The sequence below is a fragment of the Centruroides sculpturatus genome, unplaced genomic scaffold (genome assembly GCF_000671375.1).
Source record: "Centruroides sculpturatus isolate CEXI.00-Female unplaced genomic scaffold, Cexi_2.0 scaffold2225, whole genome shotgun sequence".
Lineage (NCBI taxonomy): Eukaryota > Metazoa > Arthropoda > Arachnida > Scorpiones > Buthidae > Centruroides > Centruroides sculpturatus.
Window position 1 is genome coordinate 20,793 of NW_019386418.1, and position 20,647 is coordinate 41,439.

Below are 20,647 nucleotides of genomic sequence, written 5' to 3' on the forward strand. Positions count from 1 at the left end.
TTTAAATATTTTTTATACATTTCAATTTTAAATATTTAACTTAATTAAAGTAAAATATAAAATAATGTAAATTAAAAATGATCTGTTTTTAATTTGAATATTTCGCATTAAAAACAAGAAAATGTCTGAATTTCAAGATATGAATAGCCACTTATTTATATATTAAATATATATTATCATCTATTTATAATAGAAAAGGTTTATTTAGGAAAATTTTATGCTGAGAATTGTTGGAATTTTTAATGAAATTACCTCACTAATTTTATTCTATAATTATTTTGAGAGTGGAATCTATTTTATGTGAATTTTGCGTGCTACATATACATATTTAAATTAATACAATTTTAATAAGTTAAGTTTATAATAATCTTGAAATATTTATATTCATATTAATTATTTTTCTGTTTATTTTTAAAATAATGAATAAAGATATCTAAACTTTTAGCTTATTTAAACCACCAAATACATACATGTTCAACTTAATTTAAATTTATTATTTATAATTTTAACATTTGTAATCAATTATTGTCCTTAAATATTTTATTTGTTGTCACTAATTATTCATCATTATTTTTCTTTGCTTGTCTGCTTAATTCTATTAAACATAAAGTCTTAAATATTTCTAAATTATTTACATTGACATAAATCGAAATGTTTTCGTTAGATTTAACCGAAACGCACAATTTATATGTTAATTATTATAAATTCATTATTACGATTTAAATATGAAGAAAATCTGTTTTTATACTTAAATTTATCGATTTGTATACTTAAACTGACATAACCTAGATTGAAAATATGGAAAAATCGATTTAAATTATATTAAAATTAAATATGTGAATATAATATACATATAGATATACATGAATATAAAATATAAATTATTTAAAGTAAATATATTTATTCAGCGAACGTAAAGTATCTCATGTTTACATACAAGTTTACGAAGTTATGTTTACATCATACACTTCATAAATATTATAACTTAATTTAAAATAGTTTATTAAAAAATAATAATAAATTCTGAATAATTTATTAAAATATCACAGTGAATAGCTTAGAAACTATAGGATAATGATTAAATTAATTTATGTGAATTTGAAAATATATAGATATATAAAAATACACTTTCCTATTTGATCTAATTCTTTACAACAAAAATTTATATCTCTTTTAGAAAATCTTACTTTAAAAATTTAACTTTTAAAAAAGATATTTAAAATTTTTCAGCAACAAAAAATGTTTTAAAAACTTCGCAAATGTCAAAGTTTTTTAGTAAATTAAATTGTATAGTATTGGATTTATTAAAATATATTTAAAATTATACTATTTTTCTTCCTCTCATTAAAGTTAATTGTCCTATTTTCTGAGTACATCTCTCAAATTTCTAAATTAAATCTTTCTTTTCTGTAATAAAAAATTACTTTTATATCAGTTCAGATCTATTGACATTTAGGATTAATGATAGAATTTAAATCTTTTTTATTTACCTTATAGATTTTATATGTCATACAGTACTTCTCAAATGTTTTCTCAGAAATGAAAAATTAATTTACATTTCTTCATTTAGTATGATGATTAATGTATTGAAATACTTACTGTACTTTCGTTTATGACTTTTAAAAATATTTTATATAAAATATTGAAAATTTTTTCATATGTTTTGAATTATCTGTCATTGGAATCGATATTAAACTTAATCATACAACTATAAAGAAAGATTTTACAAATTTAAATTATTCATTACAGAATCTCTTGGAAATAACTTTTAAAAGCAATTTTAAAAATATCCTCAGCAATTGCTAAAAGAAATTCATAAATTTCAAAGTTGAAAATTGTAGGAACATCAAGAGAGAGGATTGCAATGAGTAATAAAAAGTTCATAATAAAGCCGAAAGTTTTTATTTAAAAAGGAATTTTATTTTGAATATAAAATGTTTGAAGAAATTGCACGAATTAAGCAAAGCAGTTTGTCGAAAGCAAAGATTTTCTTTAAAAACAAAGTCAATTTTTAAAAGTTATGGAGTTACATAATGTAAAGAAAATACTTTTTTAATGGCGAAAAATTTTATGATATAGTATCGTTTTCGTGTTTCTGATTTGATATATATAAGCTCAATGCATATGTGGGGGAAAATCAATTTAAATGGTTATACTTGTGATAAATGACTACTTTCCTCTAGATCTGATCTCTCCAAGATTTTAGATTCTAAATATATCTTTCTACTATTCCTAATATATTTTAAATACTTTATATATTTTCATCTCAGTAAAGATATTTATTTTCAATTATTTATTTAGTTTCTGTGAAATTCTAGAAGCTGAATTTAACTATTTAAGTATCTGGTATCCCTCTCAATTAAAAATTTGTATTCTTCTCAGCTATTGTATCATTAATGNATGGCGAAAAATTTTATGATATAGTATCGTTTTCGTGTTTCTGATTTGATATATATAAGCTCAATGCATATGTGGGGGAAAATCAATTTAAATGGTTTAATGTTTTGCTGCTGTTTTGTTTCTTTCATTTTTCTATTTTCTTTCTTATACCCTGCTCACAACCCGAAGTCGATCACAAGCCAAACAGTCGAGAGATCGCATAGCTAAACCAATCAACAGACAGAGCGTCAGCTGAACCATGAGCTAATTACTCGAAGCATCACTAAGTTCGACCAATCAGAAGACGCTAGCCGATCAGAAAAAACTAAAGGGCAAGGGCCACAGGCCCTAAGAAAAAGATAAGAGAAGAAAAGAAGAGAGAGCGTTTTAGTAAAATATAAACGTATATATATTTTAAACTATTTTTGTGCATGTTTTAGCTGACAAAAACTAATGAATCGAAATTCAATTGAAAAAGTAGATATGAATAAATTAATAATACTGAATATGAAAGTGATTCCTCTTTTATGGTCATACAAACGAGGAATTACTTAAAGTAAATCAACATTTTGTTTAAAGAAATATTTTGAATGGAAAGCATATTTTTGTCGTATTCTTTAGTGTAACATTTTTTGACTTTAAGAATCAAACTGAATTTGCATAAACCATAATTCTGCGTTTGCCTTAAAGAGCGAATGCCTTATTTTATAAAATTTGTAACTTTTGAACGACGTTCTCAAGTTTTCCTACTAAAAAATCCGTTTACAGTATAAATTCGTTAATCCGACGCGCTCCAGTAGGTGCCGGATTATCGAAATGTTGTATTTCCGGACGAATCTTGTGTTTGCAAAATATCATAAACTATATGGAATCTAAACGTTGTAGACAGACGTTGTCGTACATTATGAACTAATCCACGCTGCTACAAGATTTCGATTTGTTTACATATACTCGTTAATAATTCTGAAGATAATGTAGTGCATGTTTAAATTACTTAAAAACATTAACCAACACGTTATTGCACAAAATAGGCATTTACGCTGATTCATTTCCATATACTGTAATAGTTATTTTCCAGATATATAGTCCGCACGGGATCTTTAGAGAACCACGTGTCCAAACAAATTCCGATTTCGTTAATCATGACTTCCGGTGCAAACCTGCAAACCGGGAGCCACGTTATTTCAATTCAAAAATTTTCTTTCAAAGGGAGAAAGGATTGTATTGCTAGAAGGAAAGGTATGGTGTACAAAGGCAAGACTCTACTAATTTCAGGTGGAGATCACATATATTAAATTAAATAAATTGAAAATATGATTAAAAATTGCAGGCCGGCATTGTGACGATTTCACAATAAAATAATTGCTCGTTTTCATTTGTTTTTTCACTTGTCATTATAGAAATTCAAGATGTTCTTTAAGAAATCGCAGAATATAGTCTGAAATTATTTGTAAAATTATTTCTAAATTTTTTTCTTATTTTACAATGCTTGGTTCAGTTCGTAGAATCTTACTTCGCATTTCGCAGACCATATATAATAAGACTTCGATCTATACTAACATCTTGCTAATCGTAATAATTATAGTGATAATATAATTTAATGTAACGTTGTAGTACGATTATAACTCGTATAATATTGTATACATTATACTGTATGTTAGTCTATATTTTAATAACTATTAAATAAGTTGTCATTGACGTCAAACTATTCACAACACTTTCAACGGAATGAAAGATAAATATAAATATATAGGCTTATATCGTGTAATTTTCATAATTTTTTAATTGACTTATTATTGAATTTTTATCTGCAACTGCTGCGTTATCTGCAACAATAAAACACATTTATCTGTAAGATAAATGTGTTTTATTGTTGACAATAGTTTTTAAAATGTTAAGTAATAAAGTTTGTATTAATATCATTTATATGTAACTGTAGATACTATCTGTAGTTATATATAAATATATATTCGATGTAAAAGATGTTTAACTTACTGGAAAACTGGACGTTTAAATTTAACATACGTAACAAATTTAATTACTTAACAAAAATAAGAACAAGTTCAATTCTTCTAATTTTTTCTCTTGCTCCTGGGAAAGTAAAAATAGGCCATTTACTAACTAATGCATTATTTTTTGTCTATTAGACTAACAAAAATTCCATCGTTTAATTAGAAATCTAAACCATTTTTTGTAATTTGTTTTAATTCATTTCGCTAGTTAACATTTATGAGAATCAGTTTAAACCTTTAAAGTGTTACAAAGATTATTTAATTTTTTTCCAAAGCATAATAAATGTACGGTACTGTACGAGTACAATTTAAAAAAATTAATTTTTTATGTTACGAAAAATTAAGAAAAACAAAATCGTTATTTCTAGAATGTTGTTTGTTTACAACTGGATTAATAATACATTTATCTAATTAATTTTTTTATTTAAAGATGTTAATATTTAATTTCTTTTCAAATTTGAACAATAAATTTTTCTTATAATCGCAATTTTTTAAAAATAAATTTTTCTTGAAATAATAGTACATAAAAATAAAAAAAAAACTATTATTTATAGTGTTAGAAGCCATATTGCTGTCGTAATTTACCCAAAATAACTCTGTGCTACCATGTAACTAATCTGACAGTTATCTTATAAATACGATTTAACAATAAAAAATACAGTATAAAAATAATTCATAATATTTAATAAAGACATTAATCACTATTAATTGTTATAATTTCGTTAAATGTTATTGCCACAAATTTATAGGACACAATCTATTTTTGTTTCAAATTAATTCGACATATTGTTAATAGACTTTTGATTCAATAAATATCAATAATATCGAATCATTTCTTTGATAAATGAAATTATCATATAGCTTATTACATATATTTGTCTTAGCTTATACTAATGTTTTTATATAAGCAATTTTAATAAAAATTAAATAAACATCTATTGAATTTTATTCTCATTTACCCTATCTGCTCAGTATCTTTTTGGGACTTGTTTTTTATTCCTTCGTTCAGTGAAGAAAAAAGACTTTCTTCATTGATTAAAGGAGAAAAAACCCTTGAACAACAATAACAATTGAATTTTTTTGAGGTTAATAATGTCAGACTTGTATTAATTAAAAAGCTAATAAAATAATAGCATAAATAGTATCGTTCGCACTTTGTGTATAATTTTAAAGCTGGTTCGTTAAGTTGTTGCAGTGTTCATTTTTGTATAAATAGTATAATTTGTATTCTNTAATTTTTAACGATACAATAGTCTTCGTTAGGCTTAACATCGACGAGAATTCAACGCGAAGCGACACGCAACGGAGAAAAATTTCAACACGGGATAAATTAATATATTTTTTCGTACATAATTGGTTATCCGAAAAATAAGTTATCCGAACAACCCCAGTCCTGAATTGATTCGGATAAACGACGCTCTACTGTATATATTTTTAGAACAAATATATGCATTTAAATAAATTATACGATGATAAAACCATGTTATTTAATTAAAATGGAAATTTAATTTATGTCGGAATAAAATGACCTTAACAAAGTACTACATAAACCCAGTAAATGGTCGTACATTACATTCTATGGCACTCATTACATTGCAATTAAGGCATCTTTTACAACATCGACTAACTACACCAAATATGTAGGCTTTAATAGTTTATGTTCTGTTTACATTAAACTTCTTATACATAATTCTTCAGTATTTTTTCTCTTTATCCGATATTTTTAATATTTATAACCTATGTAAATAACGGGCACTTAGCATAGATTTCAAATCAGATAAGAAAGTTTTTCTTAACTATAAATACAACTCAACACATCTGAGTAATAATCTTCAACACTAAAGTAATTTATGCGTAAAGATTAATCATTAATTCTATTGTGGTACTAATATGGATAATAAATACTTATGATACTCTTGAGGTATTGTACGTAAGAAAGAGCGAGTAAAAAAGTATATTATATTTTTATTGTTCGAGAAGTTTTTCTAATACGCTTAATGGCTGATTTATGGCTCATATGGGAGCCGAAGAAATATTTCAGAAAATCCATCTTCAATGATGGTCAGTCATAAAATCCACGCTATTGCTTTAGTGGTGCGTTATAAAAAATATGGCGGATAAAATTTTATAATAAATAAATAGGATAAATCTATTTGTTTTAAACATTTTTATCTTTTATGAATGAATATTTGAATATTTTATTCTGCATCAACTTATGAAAATATGAGTAAAAATGAAGTGAAAGCCGAGAAGTTTTCTATCATTCGAGAACTTTTATACAGAATAAAAGGCATTGTGCCCGGTTTTCTTCTCTGCTTATTGCCTCAATTCGGATAATTGGATGATTAGATTCTACACTGTCCACTTCAATATAATGGAAACCTCATTTTTTTTCTACTAGAAACACTCGTTAAGAAGTTGGACTAATCCTTTTAACATGGCAGAATTCAATAATTTATTAAGAACTATGGCGCTTTAGACCTGAATAATTGTTGTATAGTTCATAAATTTTGAATGAACAATAATTGGAAAAAATAACAAAATTAAATTAAAAGATTAATTAATTATTTCTAAAACAATAAAAGCTGAAATTTAAATAATTAATTTGGAATTTTAATAAACTTTATTGAAAGATTCATTTAAGATGAAAGAAATTAGTTTTGTGTGGAGTTTTACTATAAAAATGAATATAAAATGCATTTATTAATAAGAATGTAAAGGAAATGTTTAAGTATATTTTCAGATAAACCAGATCCTCCTAAAGATATAGAAGCTTACGATATTCACGGAAGGAGCATTAGTTTGAAATGGAATAAACCATACAATGGAAATAATCCAATAACTCGATATATAGTTGAATACAAAGAATCTACTGGTAAATAACTTTGTATTTATTTATATATTGTATGCATAAAATTTTTATGTGATATTTAAAATTTCATATATCCTATTTTTGGAGGGTAATTGTTTGACTTTTCAATTCTAAATTAGGAGCATTTTAAACATCACTCCTATTAAATAATATTTTACTTTGTCTTTTTAATAAATAATAATTTATTTTCAATATTCAAATATTTTCGTAGGTGATTGGAGTAACGCTGAAAGGGAAATATATGTCGATGGAGATCAGACTAAAGTAAATATCCCTCATCTAATCCCTTTAGTTCGTTACAACTTCCGTTTATCTTCCGAAAATAGATTAGGAAGAAGTCAATTTAGCGAAATTTTAACAGTTATTACCGATGGAGAAGGTCAGATAATAATTCAGATTTATTAGTGATTGTTAATTATCTTTTGCTCGCTAGATGGAAGCACTTAAATCAAACCTCTTAAGACGAATTACATCTTTACAGCACCTGGAGGATCACCCGTTAAAGTACACGCAACTCCTATAGGGTCGAGTAGGTTGCACGTTACTTGGCAGGTACGCTTAAGTGAATGAATCGTAATATATATCAAAAATATACATTTAAATATTTAAAAATCTTTCAGGCTCCAGTGTCAATTCTTCATTATGGTCTACTTAAAGGCTATCATGTCGGTTATAAAGCATATAATGCTCCTGATGATACTCCATTTACATATAAAACTGTAGAAGAGGTTGAATCATACGAGAAGAGTTGCGAGATTAGAAACTTAAAAAGAGCTACAAAATATAGGATTGTAGTCCAGGCTTTTAACGATAGAGGAGCTGGACCACATTCCGATGAGGTTATAGTCCAAACACTAGAATTTGGTAATTTATAAATATATAAATTAATTTCATTATATGATTGGTTATCTTTCTTATAATTTTAACTTATAATTTAGATCCTCCGCAAACCCCTTCATTAAAAGTAGATTCTGTCACTTCTTCCACTATACTTTTAACATGGGAATCGATATTTGACAATGAAAATCCAGTATCTGGTAGTATAATTTATATACAAATATATATATAAATATATAAGTTATTAATATTTCTATTCTTAAATTTCAAACATTTGTTTAGGATTTATTATTAACTGGAGGAAAGACGGTGATGAATGGACAGAACTTCAACTGAGTAGAGATCAGATTAGTCATTTGTTGACTGGTCTAAAGTGTGGAACGAATTATCAATTTTTCATTACTTCTTATAATAATGTCGGAAAAGGAGAGCCTAGTGATATTGTTTCTGGAAGAACTGAGGGATCAGGTAGGTTTAAAAGTATACTCTTAAAATAACTATAAGGTACAATACAAATTTATAGCATTTTTATTTAATTAATATAAGATTTAATTACTTATTATTAAATTTATAAAAATTTAAAAATAACATTTTCGTTCTTCTTGAGCACATGTTATAACGTAGCTGATCCTTAATTTCCTTTTATGAAACTATCACTTATTGAATATAGAATAACTTAACTATGCATAGTTCCAGGGTTCTTTAAATAATTTAATTAAAGTGTAGATTATTTTTAGATATAAACTTTCCATCTATACTGAAGAAGGATACCGCAATATTGGTATCCATAAAGCATATATATAAATGAAAATAAAAGGATGGTTTACTGACAAGTAAAGTTTGTTATTGTCTTTTGTGTGAAATTATTTGACTGTTAAAAATCGGGATAAGAAGAGACTTGGATCAGCATTTAACATATAAAAAGCCCTAGAAATTAACTAGGCACAGATTGTTTTCTTTCTGAACAAGAATTGAGTTGAAGGGCTAGAAATTGTTTTGGGAGACATCTACGACGATCACTCTCCACCTGCGATAACGACGTCGCCGCTGATGTGTAAAAGAATTTTAAAAAATATAAAAAATTGAGCACGCTTGTGCTAGTGACTTTGAACATTGTCATTTTGACCTCACTGTATCTCGAAAACGGAATCACTTACTCCGTTTTTTATTACATTTTTAATTTCTCCGTCTCATATTATATAAAACGACAAAGTTTAATCAAAATCGATCTAGAGAACGAACTCAATTCTATAAGCCACATAGAAGAATCTTTGCTAGCGGTCCATCTCAACAAGACTTTAAAAGAAAGGTACTCTCTTTTGAAAACACATAATAATGATAAATTATCTGAATAGACTGTTAGCGATCTTGTATTTATATATTGATCATTCCTACATTACTTTCTCTGTATAACTTTTATAAATTTTGAAATTTCTACATTATATAGACTACATGTAAAAATTTACATTATAATAATTTAATTAATAAATTTTACGAATATATTATTGATATGGTTTAAAATAAATATTTTAAATTTATTCTTCGTGCTTCGATAGCATATGGACAAGCATGCATTATGTGGTTATTGAAATCTTCAGAAAGAGCGGTAAATTTACCACATCATTTTATGGAAGAAGAAATTTTAAGATAATAATTACTCTTTTACGGAATTTCAATACTTTCTTCGCTATATATAGTGTTTATCAGTTTATATTAGGAAATACATTTTTTAACTGTGAAAATAAGATTTTTAGAAGGTTCTATCATTACATACAAAAAAATTTCGCGTTGACTTCTAACTAAATATAACATTTTTAAAATAAATTCGTTGAAGAGTATGAATCCAAAAAGTGAATATTGCACTTGAAGAATTTAGAAAGCAATTTAGTTTTGAACGCTCGAACTCCTTCAATAGTATTTTGAATGAATTTTTTTCTCCTTTTTTTCTCCCTGTTGGAATTTTTACTCAATTTTTTCAGTCCACCCTTTGAAGTCAAAATGAAAACTAAAATCCGGATAAACAAAATCATAAATAATGATATTGTATATTTATCGCTTAGATTTACAATGGATAACATTTATATACTTGTGATAAATGACTACTTTCCTCTAGATCTGATCTCTCCAAGATTTTAGATTCTAAATATATCTTTCTACTATTCCTAATATATTTTAAATACTTTATATATTTTCATCTCAGTAAAGATATTTATTTTCAATTATTTATTTAGTTTCTGTGAAATTCTAGAAGCTGAATTTAACTATTTAAGTATCTGGTATCCCTCTCAATTAAAAATTTGTATTCTTCTCAGCTATTGTATCATTAATGAAGTTTAATGATTGCAAATAAGAATAAATTTGATTTCGTGATAAAAATATCTTTTTCGTTATTTCAGTATTTTGTTTTCAGCAATTTCCTATTAATTATAAATAGTTTAAATATTTTTTATACATTTCAATTTTAAATATTTAACTTAATTAAAGTAAAATATAAAATAATGTAAATTAAAAATGATCTGTTTTTAATTTGAATATTTCGCATTAAAAACAAGAAAATGTCTGAATTTCAAGATATGAATAGCCACTTATTTATATATTAAATATATATTATCATCTATTTATAATAGAAAAGGTTTATTTAGGAAAATTTTATGCTGAGAATTGTTGGAATTTTTAATGAAATTACCTCACTAATTTTATTCTATAATTATTTTGAGAGTGGAATCTATTTTATGTGAATTTTGCGTGCTACATATACATATTTAAATTAATACAATTTTAATAAGTTAAGTTTATAATAATCTTGAAATATTTATATTCATATTAATTATTTTTCTGTTTATTTTTAAAATAATGAATAAAGATATCTAAACTTTTAGCTTATTTAAACCACCAAATACATACATGTTCAACTTAATTTAAATTTATTATTTATAATTTTAACATTTGTAATCAATTATTGTCCTTAAATATTTTATTTGTTGTCACTAATTATTCATCATTATTTTTCTTTGCTTGTCTGCTTAATTCTATTAAACATAAAGTCTTAAATATTTCTAAATTATTTACATTGACATAAATCGAAATGTTTTCGTTAGATTTAACCGAAACGCACAATTTATATGTTAATTATTATAAATTCATTATTACGATTTAAATATGAAGAAAATCTGTTTTTATACTTAAATTTATCGATTTGTATACTTAAACTGACATAACCTAGATTGAAAATATGGAAAAATCGATTTAAATTATATTAAAATTAAATATGTGAATATAATATACATATAGATATACATGAATATAAAATATAAATTATTTAAAGTAAATATATTTATTCAGCGAACGTAAAGTATCTCATGTTTACATACAAGTTTACGAAGTTATGTTTACATCATACACTTCATAAATATTATAACTTAATTTAAAATAGTTTATTAAAAAATAATAATAAATTCTGAATAATTTATTAAAATATCACAGTGAATAGCTTAGAAACTATAGGATAATGATTAAATTAATTTATGTGAATTTGAAAATATATAGATATATAAAAATACACTTTCCTATTTGATCTAATTCTTTACAACAAAAATTTATATCTCTTTTAGAAAATCTTACTTTAAAAATTTAACTTTTAAAAAAGATATTTAAAATTTTTCAGCAACAAAAAATGTTTTAAAAACTTCGCAAATGTCAAAGTTTTTTAGTAAATTAAATTGTATAGTATTGGATTTATTAAAATATATTTAAAATTATACTATTTTTCTTCCTCTCATTAAAGTTAATTGTCCTATTTTCTGAGTACATCTCTCAAATTTCTAAATTAAATCTTTCTTTTCTGTAATAAAAAATTACTTTTATATCAGTTCAGATCTATTGACATTTAGGATTAATGATAGAATTTAAATCTTTTTTATTTACCTTATAGATTTTATATGTCATACAGTACTTCTCAAATGTTTTCTCAGAAATGAAAAATTAATTTACATTTCTTCATTTAGTATGATGATTAATGTATTGAAATACTTACTGTACTTTCGTTTATGACTTTTAAAAATATTTTATATAAAATATTGAAAATTTTTTCATATGTTTTGAATTATCTGTCATTGGAATCGATATTAAACTTAATCATACAACTATAAAGAAAGATTTTACAAATTTAAATTATTCATTACAGAATCTCTTGGAAATAACTTTTAAAAGCAATTTTAAAAATATCCTCAGCAATTGCTAAAAGAAATTCATAAATTTCAAAGTTGAAAATTGTAGGAACATCAAGAGAGAGGATTGCAATGAGTAATAAAAAGTTCATAATAAAGCCGAAAGTTTTTATTTAAAAAGGAATTTTATTTTGAATATAAAATGTTTGAAGAAATTGCACGAATTAAGCAAAGCAGTTTGTCGAAAGCAAAGATTTTCTTTAAAAACAAAGTCAATTTTTAAAAGTTATGGAGTTACATAATGTAAAGAAAATACTTTTTTAATGGCGAAAAATTTTATGATATAGTATCGTTTTCGTGTTTCTGATTTGATATATATAAGCTCAATGCATATGTGGGGGAAAATCAATTTAAATGGTTTAATGTTTTGCTGCTGTTTTGTTTCTTTCATTTTTCTATTTTCTTTCTTATACCCTGCTCACAACCCGAAGTCGATCACAAGCCAAACAGTCGAGAGATCGCATAGCTAAACCAATCAACAGACAGAGCGTCAGCTGAACCATGAGCTAATTACTCGAAGCATCACTAAGTTCGACCAATCAGAAGACGCTAGCCGATCAGAAAAAACTAAAGGGCAAGGGCCACAGGCCCTAAGAAAAAGATAAGAGAAGAAAAGAAGAGAGAGCGTTTTAGTAAAATATAAACGTATATATATTTTAAACTATTTTTGTGCATGTTTTAGCTGACAAAAACTAATGAATCGAAATTCAATTGAAAAAGTAGATATGAATAAATTAATAATACTGAATATGAAAGTGATTCCTCTTTTATGGTCATACAAACGAGGAATTACTTAAAGTAAATCAACATTTTGTTTAAAGAAATATTTTGAATGGAAAGCATATTTTTGTCGTATTCTTTAGTGTAACATTTTTTGACTTTAAGAATCAAACTGAATTTGCATAAACCATAATTCTGCGTTTGCCTTAAAGAGCGAATGCCTTATTTTATAAAATTTGTAACTTTTGAACGACGTTCTCAAGTTTTCCTACTAAAAAATCCGTTTACAGTATAAATTCGTTAATCCGACGCGCTCCAGTAGGTGCCGGATTATCGAAATGTTGTATTTCCGGACGAATCTTGTGTTTGCAAAATATCATAAACTATATGGAATCTAAACGTTGTAGACAGACGTTGTCGTACATTATGAACTAATCCACGCTGCTACAAGATTTCGATTTGTTTACATATACTCGTTAATAATTCTGAAGATAATGTAGTGCATGTTTAAATTACTTAAAAACATTAACCAACACGTTATTGCACAAAATAGGCATTTACGCTGATTCATTTCCATATACTGTAATAGTTATTTTCCAGATATATAGTCCGCACGGGATCTTTAGAGAACCACGTGTCCAAACAAATTCCGATTTCGTTAATCATGACTTCCGGTGCAAACCTGCAAACCGGGAGCCACGTTATTTCAATTCAAAAATTTTCTTTCAAAGGGAGAAAGGATTGTATTGCTAGAAGGAAAGGTATGGTGTACAAAGGCAAGACTCTACTAATTTCAGGTGGAGATCACATATATTAAATTAAATAAATTGAAAATATGATTAAAAATTGCAGGCCGGCATTGTGACGATTTCACAATAAAATAATTGCTCGTTTTCATTTGTTTTTTCACTTGTCATTATAGAAATTCAAGATGTTCTTTAAGAAATCGCAGAATATAGTCTGAAATTATTTGTAAAATTATTTCTAAATTTTTTTCTTATTTTACAATGCTTGGTTCAGTTCGTAGAATCTTACTTCGCATTTCGCAGACCATATATAATAAGACTTCGATCTATACTAACATCTTGCTAATCGTAATAATTATAGTGATAATATAATTTAATGTAACGTTGTAGTACGATTATAACTCGTATAATATTGTATACATTATACTGTATGTTAGTCTATATTTTAATAACTATTAAATAAGTTGTCATTGACGTCAAACTATTCACAACACTTTCAACGGAATGAAAGATAAATATAAATATATAGGCTTATATCGTGTAATTTTCATAATTTTTTAATTGACTTATTATTGAATTTTTATCTGCAACTGCTGCGTTATCTGCAACAATAAAACACATTTATCTGTAAGATAAATGTGTTTTATTGTTGACAATAGTTTTTAAAATGTTAAGTAATAAAGTTTGTATTAATATCATTTATATGTAACTGTAGATACTATCTGTAGTTATATATAAATATATATTCGATGTAAAAGATGTTTAACTTACTGGAAAACTGGACGTTTAAATTTAACATACGTAACAAATTTAATTACTTAACAAAAATAAGAACAAGTTCAATTCTTCTAATTTTTTCTCTTGCTCCTGGGAAAGTAAAAATAGGCCATTTACTAACTAATGCATTATTTTTTGTCTATTAGACTAACAAAAATTCCATCGTTTAATTAGAAATCTAAACCATTTTTTGTAATTTGTTTTAATTCATTTCGCTAGTTAACATTTATGAGAATCAGTTTAAACCTTTAAAGTGTTACAAAGATTATTTAATTTTTTTCCAAAGCATAATAAATGTACGGTACTGTACGAGTACAATTTAAAAAAATTAATTTTTTATGTTACGAAAAATTAAGAAAAACAAAATCGTTATTTCTAGAATGTTGTTTGTTTACAACTGGATTAATAATACATTTATCTAATTAATTTTTTTATTTAAAGATGTTAATATTTAATTTCTTTTCAAATTTGAACAATAAATTTTTCTTATAATCGCAATTTTTTAAAAATAAATTTTTCTTGAAATAATAGTACATAAAAATAAAAAAAAAACTATTATTTATAGTGTTAGAAGCCATATTGCTGTCGTAATTTACCCAAAATAACTCTGTGCTACCATGTAACTAATCTGACAGTTATCTTATAAATACGATTTAACAATAAAAAATACAGTATAAAAATAATTCATAATATTTAATAAAGACATTAATCACTATTAATTGTTATAATTTCGTTAAATGTTATTGCCACAAATTTATAGGACACAATCTATTTTTGTTTCAAATTAATGTTTGACATATTGTTAATAGACTTTTGATTCAATAAATATCAATAATATCGAATCATATTTCTTTGATAAATGAAATTATCATATAGCTTATTACATATATTTGTCTTAGCTTATACTAATGTTTTTATATAAGCAATTTTAATAAAAATTAAATAAACATCTATTGAATTTTATTCTCATTTACCCTATCTGCTCAGTATCTTTTTGGGACTTGTTTTTTATTCCTTCGTTCAGTGAAGAAAAAAGACTTTCTTCATTGATTAAAGGAGAAAAAACCCTTGAACAACAATAACAATTGAATTTTTTTGAGGTTAATAATGTCAGACTTGTATTAATTAAAAAGCTAATAAAATAATAGCATAAATAGTATCGTTCGCACTTTGTGTATAATTTTAAAGCTGGTTCGTTAAGTTGTTGCAGTGTTCATTTTTGTATAAATAGTATAATTTGTATTCTATTATTAACTCTATCTCTTTATGTATTGAAAAATCTTTATTTGTATGTTATACCTGTAATTTTGTTTGGATGTATTATATAATTCTTGGTAGGAATAACTGTGTAACAGTTATTATTAAATGAATAAATAGAAATTTAATTAGATATTTTATTAATAGAATTTCATTATTATTATTTCGAGAACAATAGTTATGTATATTATATTTATCTAGTTTTAAAATATTATACATTTTCATATTTAACCTTATTTATGAAAAGTAAAATATATAAAATATTTAAAGTGTTTTTGATAAGACAAGTTTATTTTTATTTTATTTTTTGTTTTAGTATTAGTTCTGTTCATTAAAACAGAGTCATAGGAGCATAGTTTCAGATAAGAAAGATAAACCTAACAATTTTGTTTTGTGAGAAAGATGGAAAAAAACAGAATTTTCAATTTTCTTGTTAAAAAATAACTTTAACTTTATCATTTATAAATTTTCATTTAACTTATACAACGATTAAATTCAAACTACATATTCCTATGTATCATTTAACAATGGAAAATGTATTTTGTCCAACAGTTGTAGATGGCTGTGAAAATTGAATTTGAGGATCTTTTTATATTACATCAATTTAAATTTTGTTTTAATCAAAATGCATTTATTAAAGGTATGATACTTTTATCTTTTTTTTTTTTTTTACAAAGAATGAACTTTCAGTGAATAAGATAGGATGATTTATTTTCAAATGACATGTAACTGTTGTCATGAATATGATCAATCTTTTTGAAACATTGCATTATTCGTGTTTGGAAGATAAGAAGGATAGTAATACTATTGCAACCACTCGGAAGAGAATCTTGAAGAGGAGATGAGTGGTCAATCCGAGAATTGTACCGATCGTCCAAAAAGATCGATGGCTATGCCAAGAATTTTGAAACGAAGAGATATTCGTTCCAGGGCAAATAGTTGAATGATAAAATAGAAGCAATTTTTATGATCAAGATTTTTAAAATATGGTAGGATAAGCGGGGACATTCATTATCAAAAACTTCAAAACTTTTAAATATTATATTTCACTTAATTTCTTATATTTTTAAAATGTATAAATTACTGTTCTCTATAAGGTATATTTACAGGTATAATCGTAAATTCCGTGTTTTTTGCCATACACTGTGATGTATATCATAATACTGCGAATTGTAAAATATTTTGATTCCTGGTAAATTCCGAAATATAGCCCAAATTAAACGTATAAAAGTTACATTATTTTTACAGAAAAAAATGTATAATTTTTTATTTTTTTAAGTGAAAAATGCTTCATGTTATTGTCTTTGCAAAATCGTCTTAAATGTTTACTAAGCTGAAGAAAGTATTTTATAGAATAAAAGTAAACATAAACAGTTACTATGTACTCTTATATAATACAAATACAATATAAAAATATATATTTGTTTGTGATAAATATAATTTTTGACCTGTTTGTACTTACAGTAAATATATAGGATGACGTACAGTACTCTATTATTTTTTGCAGTACAAGTTCTCAATATTTTTATATCACTTCAATTTACGTGAATTTCTTTACATCAATATGAATTTATCAATATACACTGTACAAAATGTTCATCTCACACACATTTTTTATTCAATGTCTTAAGTTCATCTTTCAACATCCTCTTATAAATTTAATTGATAAAAAAACTATTTTGAAGTGAAGTTTTTCCTCAATTCCAGATGGTCGTGAAAGATCTGTAAAGTTGTTTAAGTTGTCGACCTTCGACAATACTAACGGTACTTTCTTACTGTTAGAAAAGTGAAACTGGTATTGTTAGATGATGTCTTTAACACCGGGATATTGATGAGAGAACAGACTGTTGGCTACTTTGGTGACTTCTGGTCGTTCGACACACGTGCGATCATTAAGAAAACGATTTCTTCATTAATTACAAATTTAACGACATTCGTGTTCAATCGCAGTTACAACTTATCGTCGTTTGATCACGAATCTTTAAACTATTTAAGTATTACAATTTGATTGATGAAGTTAAAATTGCAGTATGTCTCTCTATTGTATGAAAAGGTAGATGGCCACACAATTTTGGAATAACTACTAAATGATATATCTTTGATATCAACAAAATTCTGTTCTTAGTTAACACAAGTAAATATACCATAGTTAATCTTTACTGTACAATACACTAACAGTATGCTATTTATGTAAAGATGCTGAATACACTTGTACGTATTCGCCATTGCTTTCATAAAAAACTACTAAATTCCATTTAAAGTTTAAATTGAAATATTATAGTAAGTAATTCGTAACGATTTTCCGTCGAAATCTATAAAGACTTGAAAGATGGCTTTGATTTTATCGGAAGATCAACCTTTTGTATTTTATTTGGGGCGGGAAATCATAGGTTTCTCAACGTAAAACTTTTTGAATTTCAAAATCAATTCTATTGCAACAAAAAGGAAGCAGAGTCGAGAAGGATTGGTTTGCAAACTGTTTCCCATCAGCAAGCTTTTCAGATCTACTCCGCAAAGCACTAGGGTATCAGATAACTCAATAGATCTTCTATAACTTCTGAGAAAATATTTCTTACCGAAAATGGAAATTGCTAATGATAATGGTGTAAATTTGTCAGTGAAGATCTCCTGAATACTTTCTGGATTGTTCAACTATTGTCTATAAAATCTTTCTTTTAGTGGAAAGCTAAAAGAAAGATTTTTTGGTCTATAATAGTAGTATGAATCATAGAGTTTCTAAGGTTCTACACAATTTTAAAATTATACGTTATATAATTGAAATATATGTATAGACTATAATTTTTCTAAAATATTTACTTGATTTATTACATAGTATTTTATAAAAAACATTTTATAATAGAAATTGATATTTTTTTAATTCAAGCAAAGAATAAATTTCCAAATAGTTTAGGAAATAGTTATAATATAAATAAAAAACGATTACAGTATAACCTGTTAATTTGGTATTATTTATTAATTCAATATTATTCACTTTATCTTTTTCTTCTCAGCACCGATAGCTCCAACAACACAAAGCTGGATAAATAGAAATGCTACAAGTATCATTCTTCGATTATCTTCTTGGAGAAACGGAGGATGCCCTATAGAATTCTTTGTAGTTCAATATAAACCACAAAGACAACAAGAATGGATTCTTATCTCCTCTCAAATTCATTCTGACCAAGAAAAAGTAGTGATATCTGATTTGGCACCTGGAACCTGGTATAACATATTGGTGTCGGCGCACAACGTTGTAGGTGTGAAAGAAGCCGATTATCTAGTATCGACTCTTACTGTGACAGGAGGTGAGTTTTTATCAGAATAATAATAGCAGCAATCTCTTTCTTTTATCCCTGCTTTTTTTTAATCAATTTTTTATAGAATTTTTAAAAATTTAACTAAAATAGTATGCTTACTTTCTGTTTAAAATTTTACCGTAATAAAGCAGTTTTATTTTTAAAATAAACTATTTCAAAATGTATTTTTCATATATAATTATATTAATTATTTAATATTTATAGTAGAATCATTAATTAGAATATTTTCAACTTTTTTTTAAATAAAAAAAAAATTATACCGAAAATTCTATAAACTTCTGTTGAATAACGCAAATACAAGCAATTTATCTCGTTAATAATAATCATAATAATTAAAAACAGGTAAAAATTATTATATTTAATATGATTTAATCTATAATTAAATTATAAATCAGACAAAACGTATAATTACTATTTTATTACGTTATAAAATGAGCTAGTAAAATAAAATTTTTAAAGATTTATTTGAGATTGATGATAATTTTTTATTACAAAATTTAGTAATTTATATATATAAATCTAGGATTTTCAATCACATTTCTTTTCTTTCATCAAAAATAAAAAATTATTTCTTTGAACTTCAGAGACTTTTTCTATATATTTATATATAAGATATATAAGGGTATGTCTATATATTTAATTTGATTTCAAAACAATGTGACCTTAAATCCTTTATGTATAAAAGGTAATAGAACAACTTCTATAACAAAAAAATAAAAAAATTAAAGCTGGCCAAAAATATTTTAAATTAAATTGTTTTTTCTTATTTATAATCCTTTATTTTTTATTTAATAAAATGTCTTTACCTAAAGTACAATATTGCATTTCTATAAATAATTAATTTCTTGTTTTATTAAATATTTTAACTTTAAGAATTGTCTGGAATTTTTATATCAAAAATTGGAGTAAACTGAATTAATTTGTTTTTTTTTTAATTTACTTAAATAAAAAATTAATCTTAAATGAAATTTTTTAAAAGTTAATATGGATATGTCTGGAAAAAATACAGAATTATGAAATAATTCTTATGTGTTGTTGAATATATGTGAATTGTATTAAAATTTATGATATTTAATGCTCTAATTTGTGTTAAAAATTAATTATAATTAATTTAGAAAGTAAACTTAAATTAAGTTACACAATCGTGCAATTTCTTTTAATACTTTTGCGTTAAACTTTTTGAATTATAACAATGAAATTCACAAAGATGGATTCAATATATGAGGCGAAAAGTTCTCATAATTTAGTTTTCTTGAAAGCTTCAGGGGAAAAAGGTAAATTTTCTTTTTATTTTCTTTTTATTTTTAGCTTTTTAGACCACGTTCTTTGAAAAGAAACAATTAGATCTGGAATTCGAAGAAAAAATGTCGCGTATAGATTGCAAGAAATGTAACAATTTAATTATATTCTTTTTTAAAAAATTTAGTTATAAATTGCCATTTTGTCTGCTTTTTTTATTATTTTATACGAAAATTATAAAATAAAGAAATAATTTACACTTCAT

General features: G+C 24.9%; 1 protein-coding gene across 1 annotated transcript in view; it reads left to right on the forward strand.

Annotated features, from left to right (window-relative positions):
- LOC111614907 (Down syndrome cell adhesion molecule-like protein Dscam2) overlaps positions 1–20,647 on the forward strand; it is a gene marked incomplete at its 5' end in the record, with an annotated part of 57,237 nt that overhangs the window by 19,965 nt on the left and 16,625 nt on the right. The window contains 7 exons of the mRNA XM_023356279.1: positions 7,135–7,266; positions 7,475–7,642; positions 7,745–7,815; positions 7,884–8,127; positions 8,202–8,300; positions 8,383–8,568; positions 18,838–19,131. Of these exons, the coding sequence (XP_023212047.1) occupies positions 7,135–7,266; positions 7,475–7,642; positions 7,745–7,815; positions 7,884–8,127; positions 8,202–8,300; positions 8,383–8,568; positions 18,838–19,131 (1,194 nt within the window). The remainder of the gene's footprint in view (positions 1–7,134; positions 7,267–7,474; positions 7,643–7,744; positions 7,816–7,883; positions 8,128–8,201; positions 8,301–8,382; positions 8,569–18,837; positions 19,132–20,647) is intronic.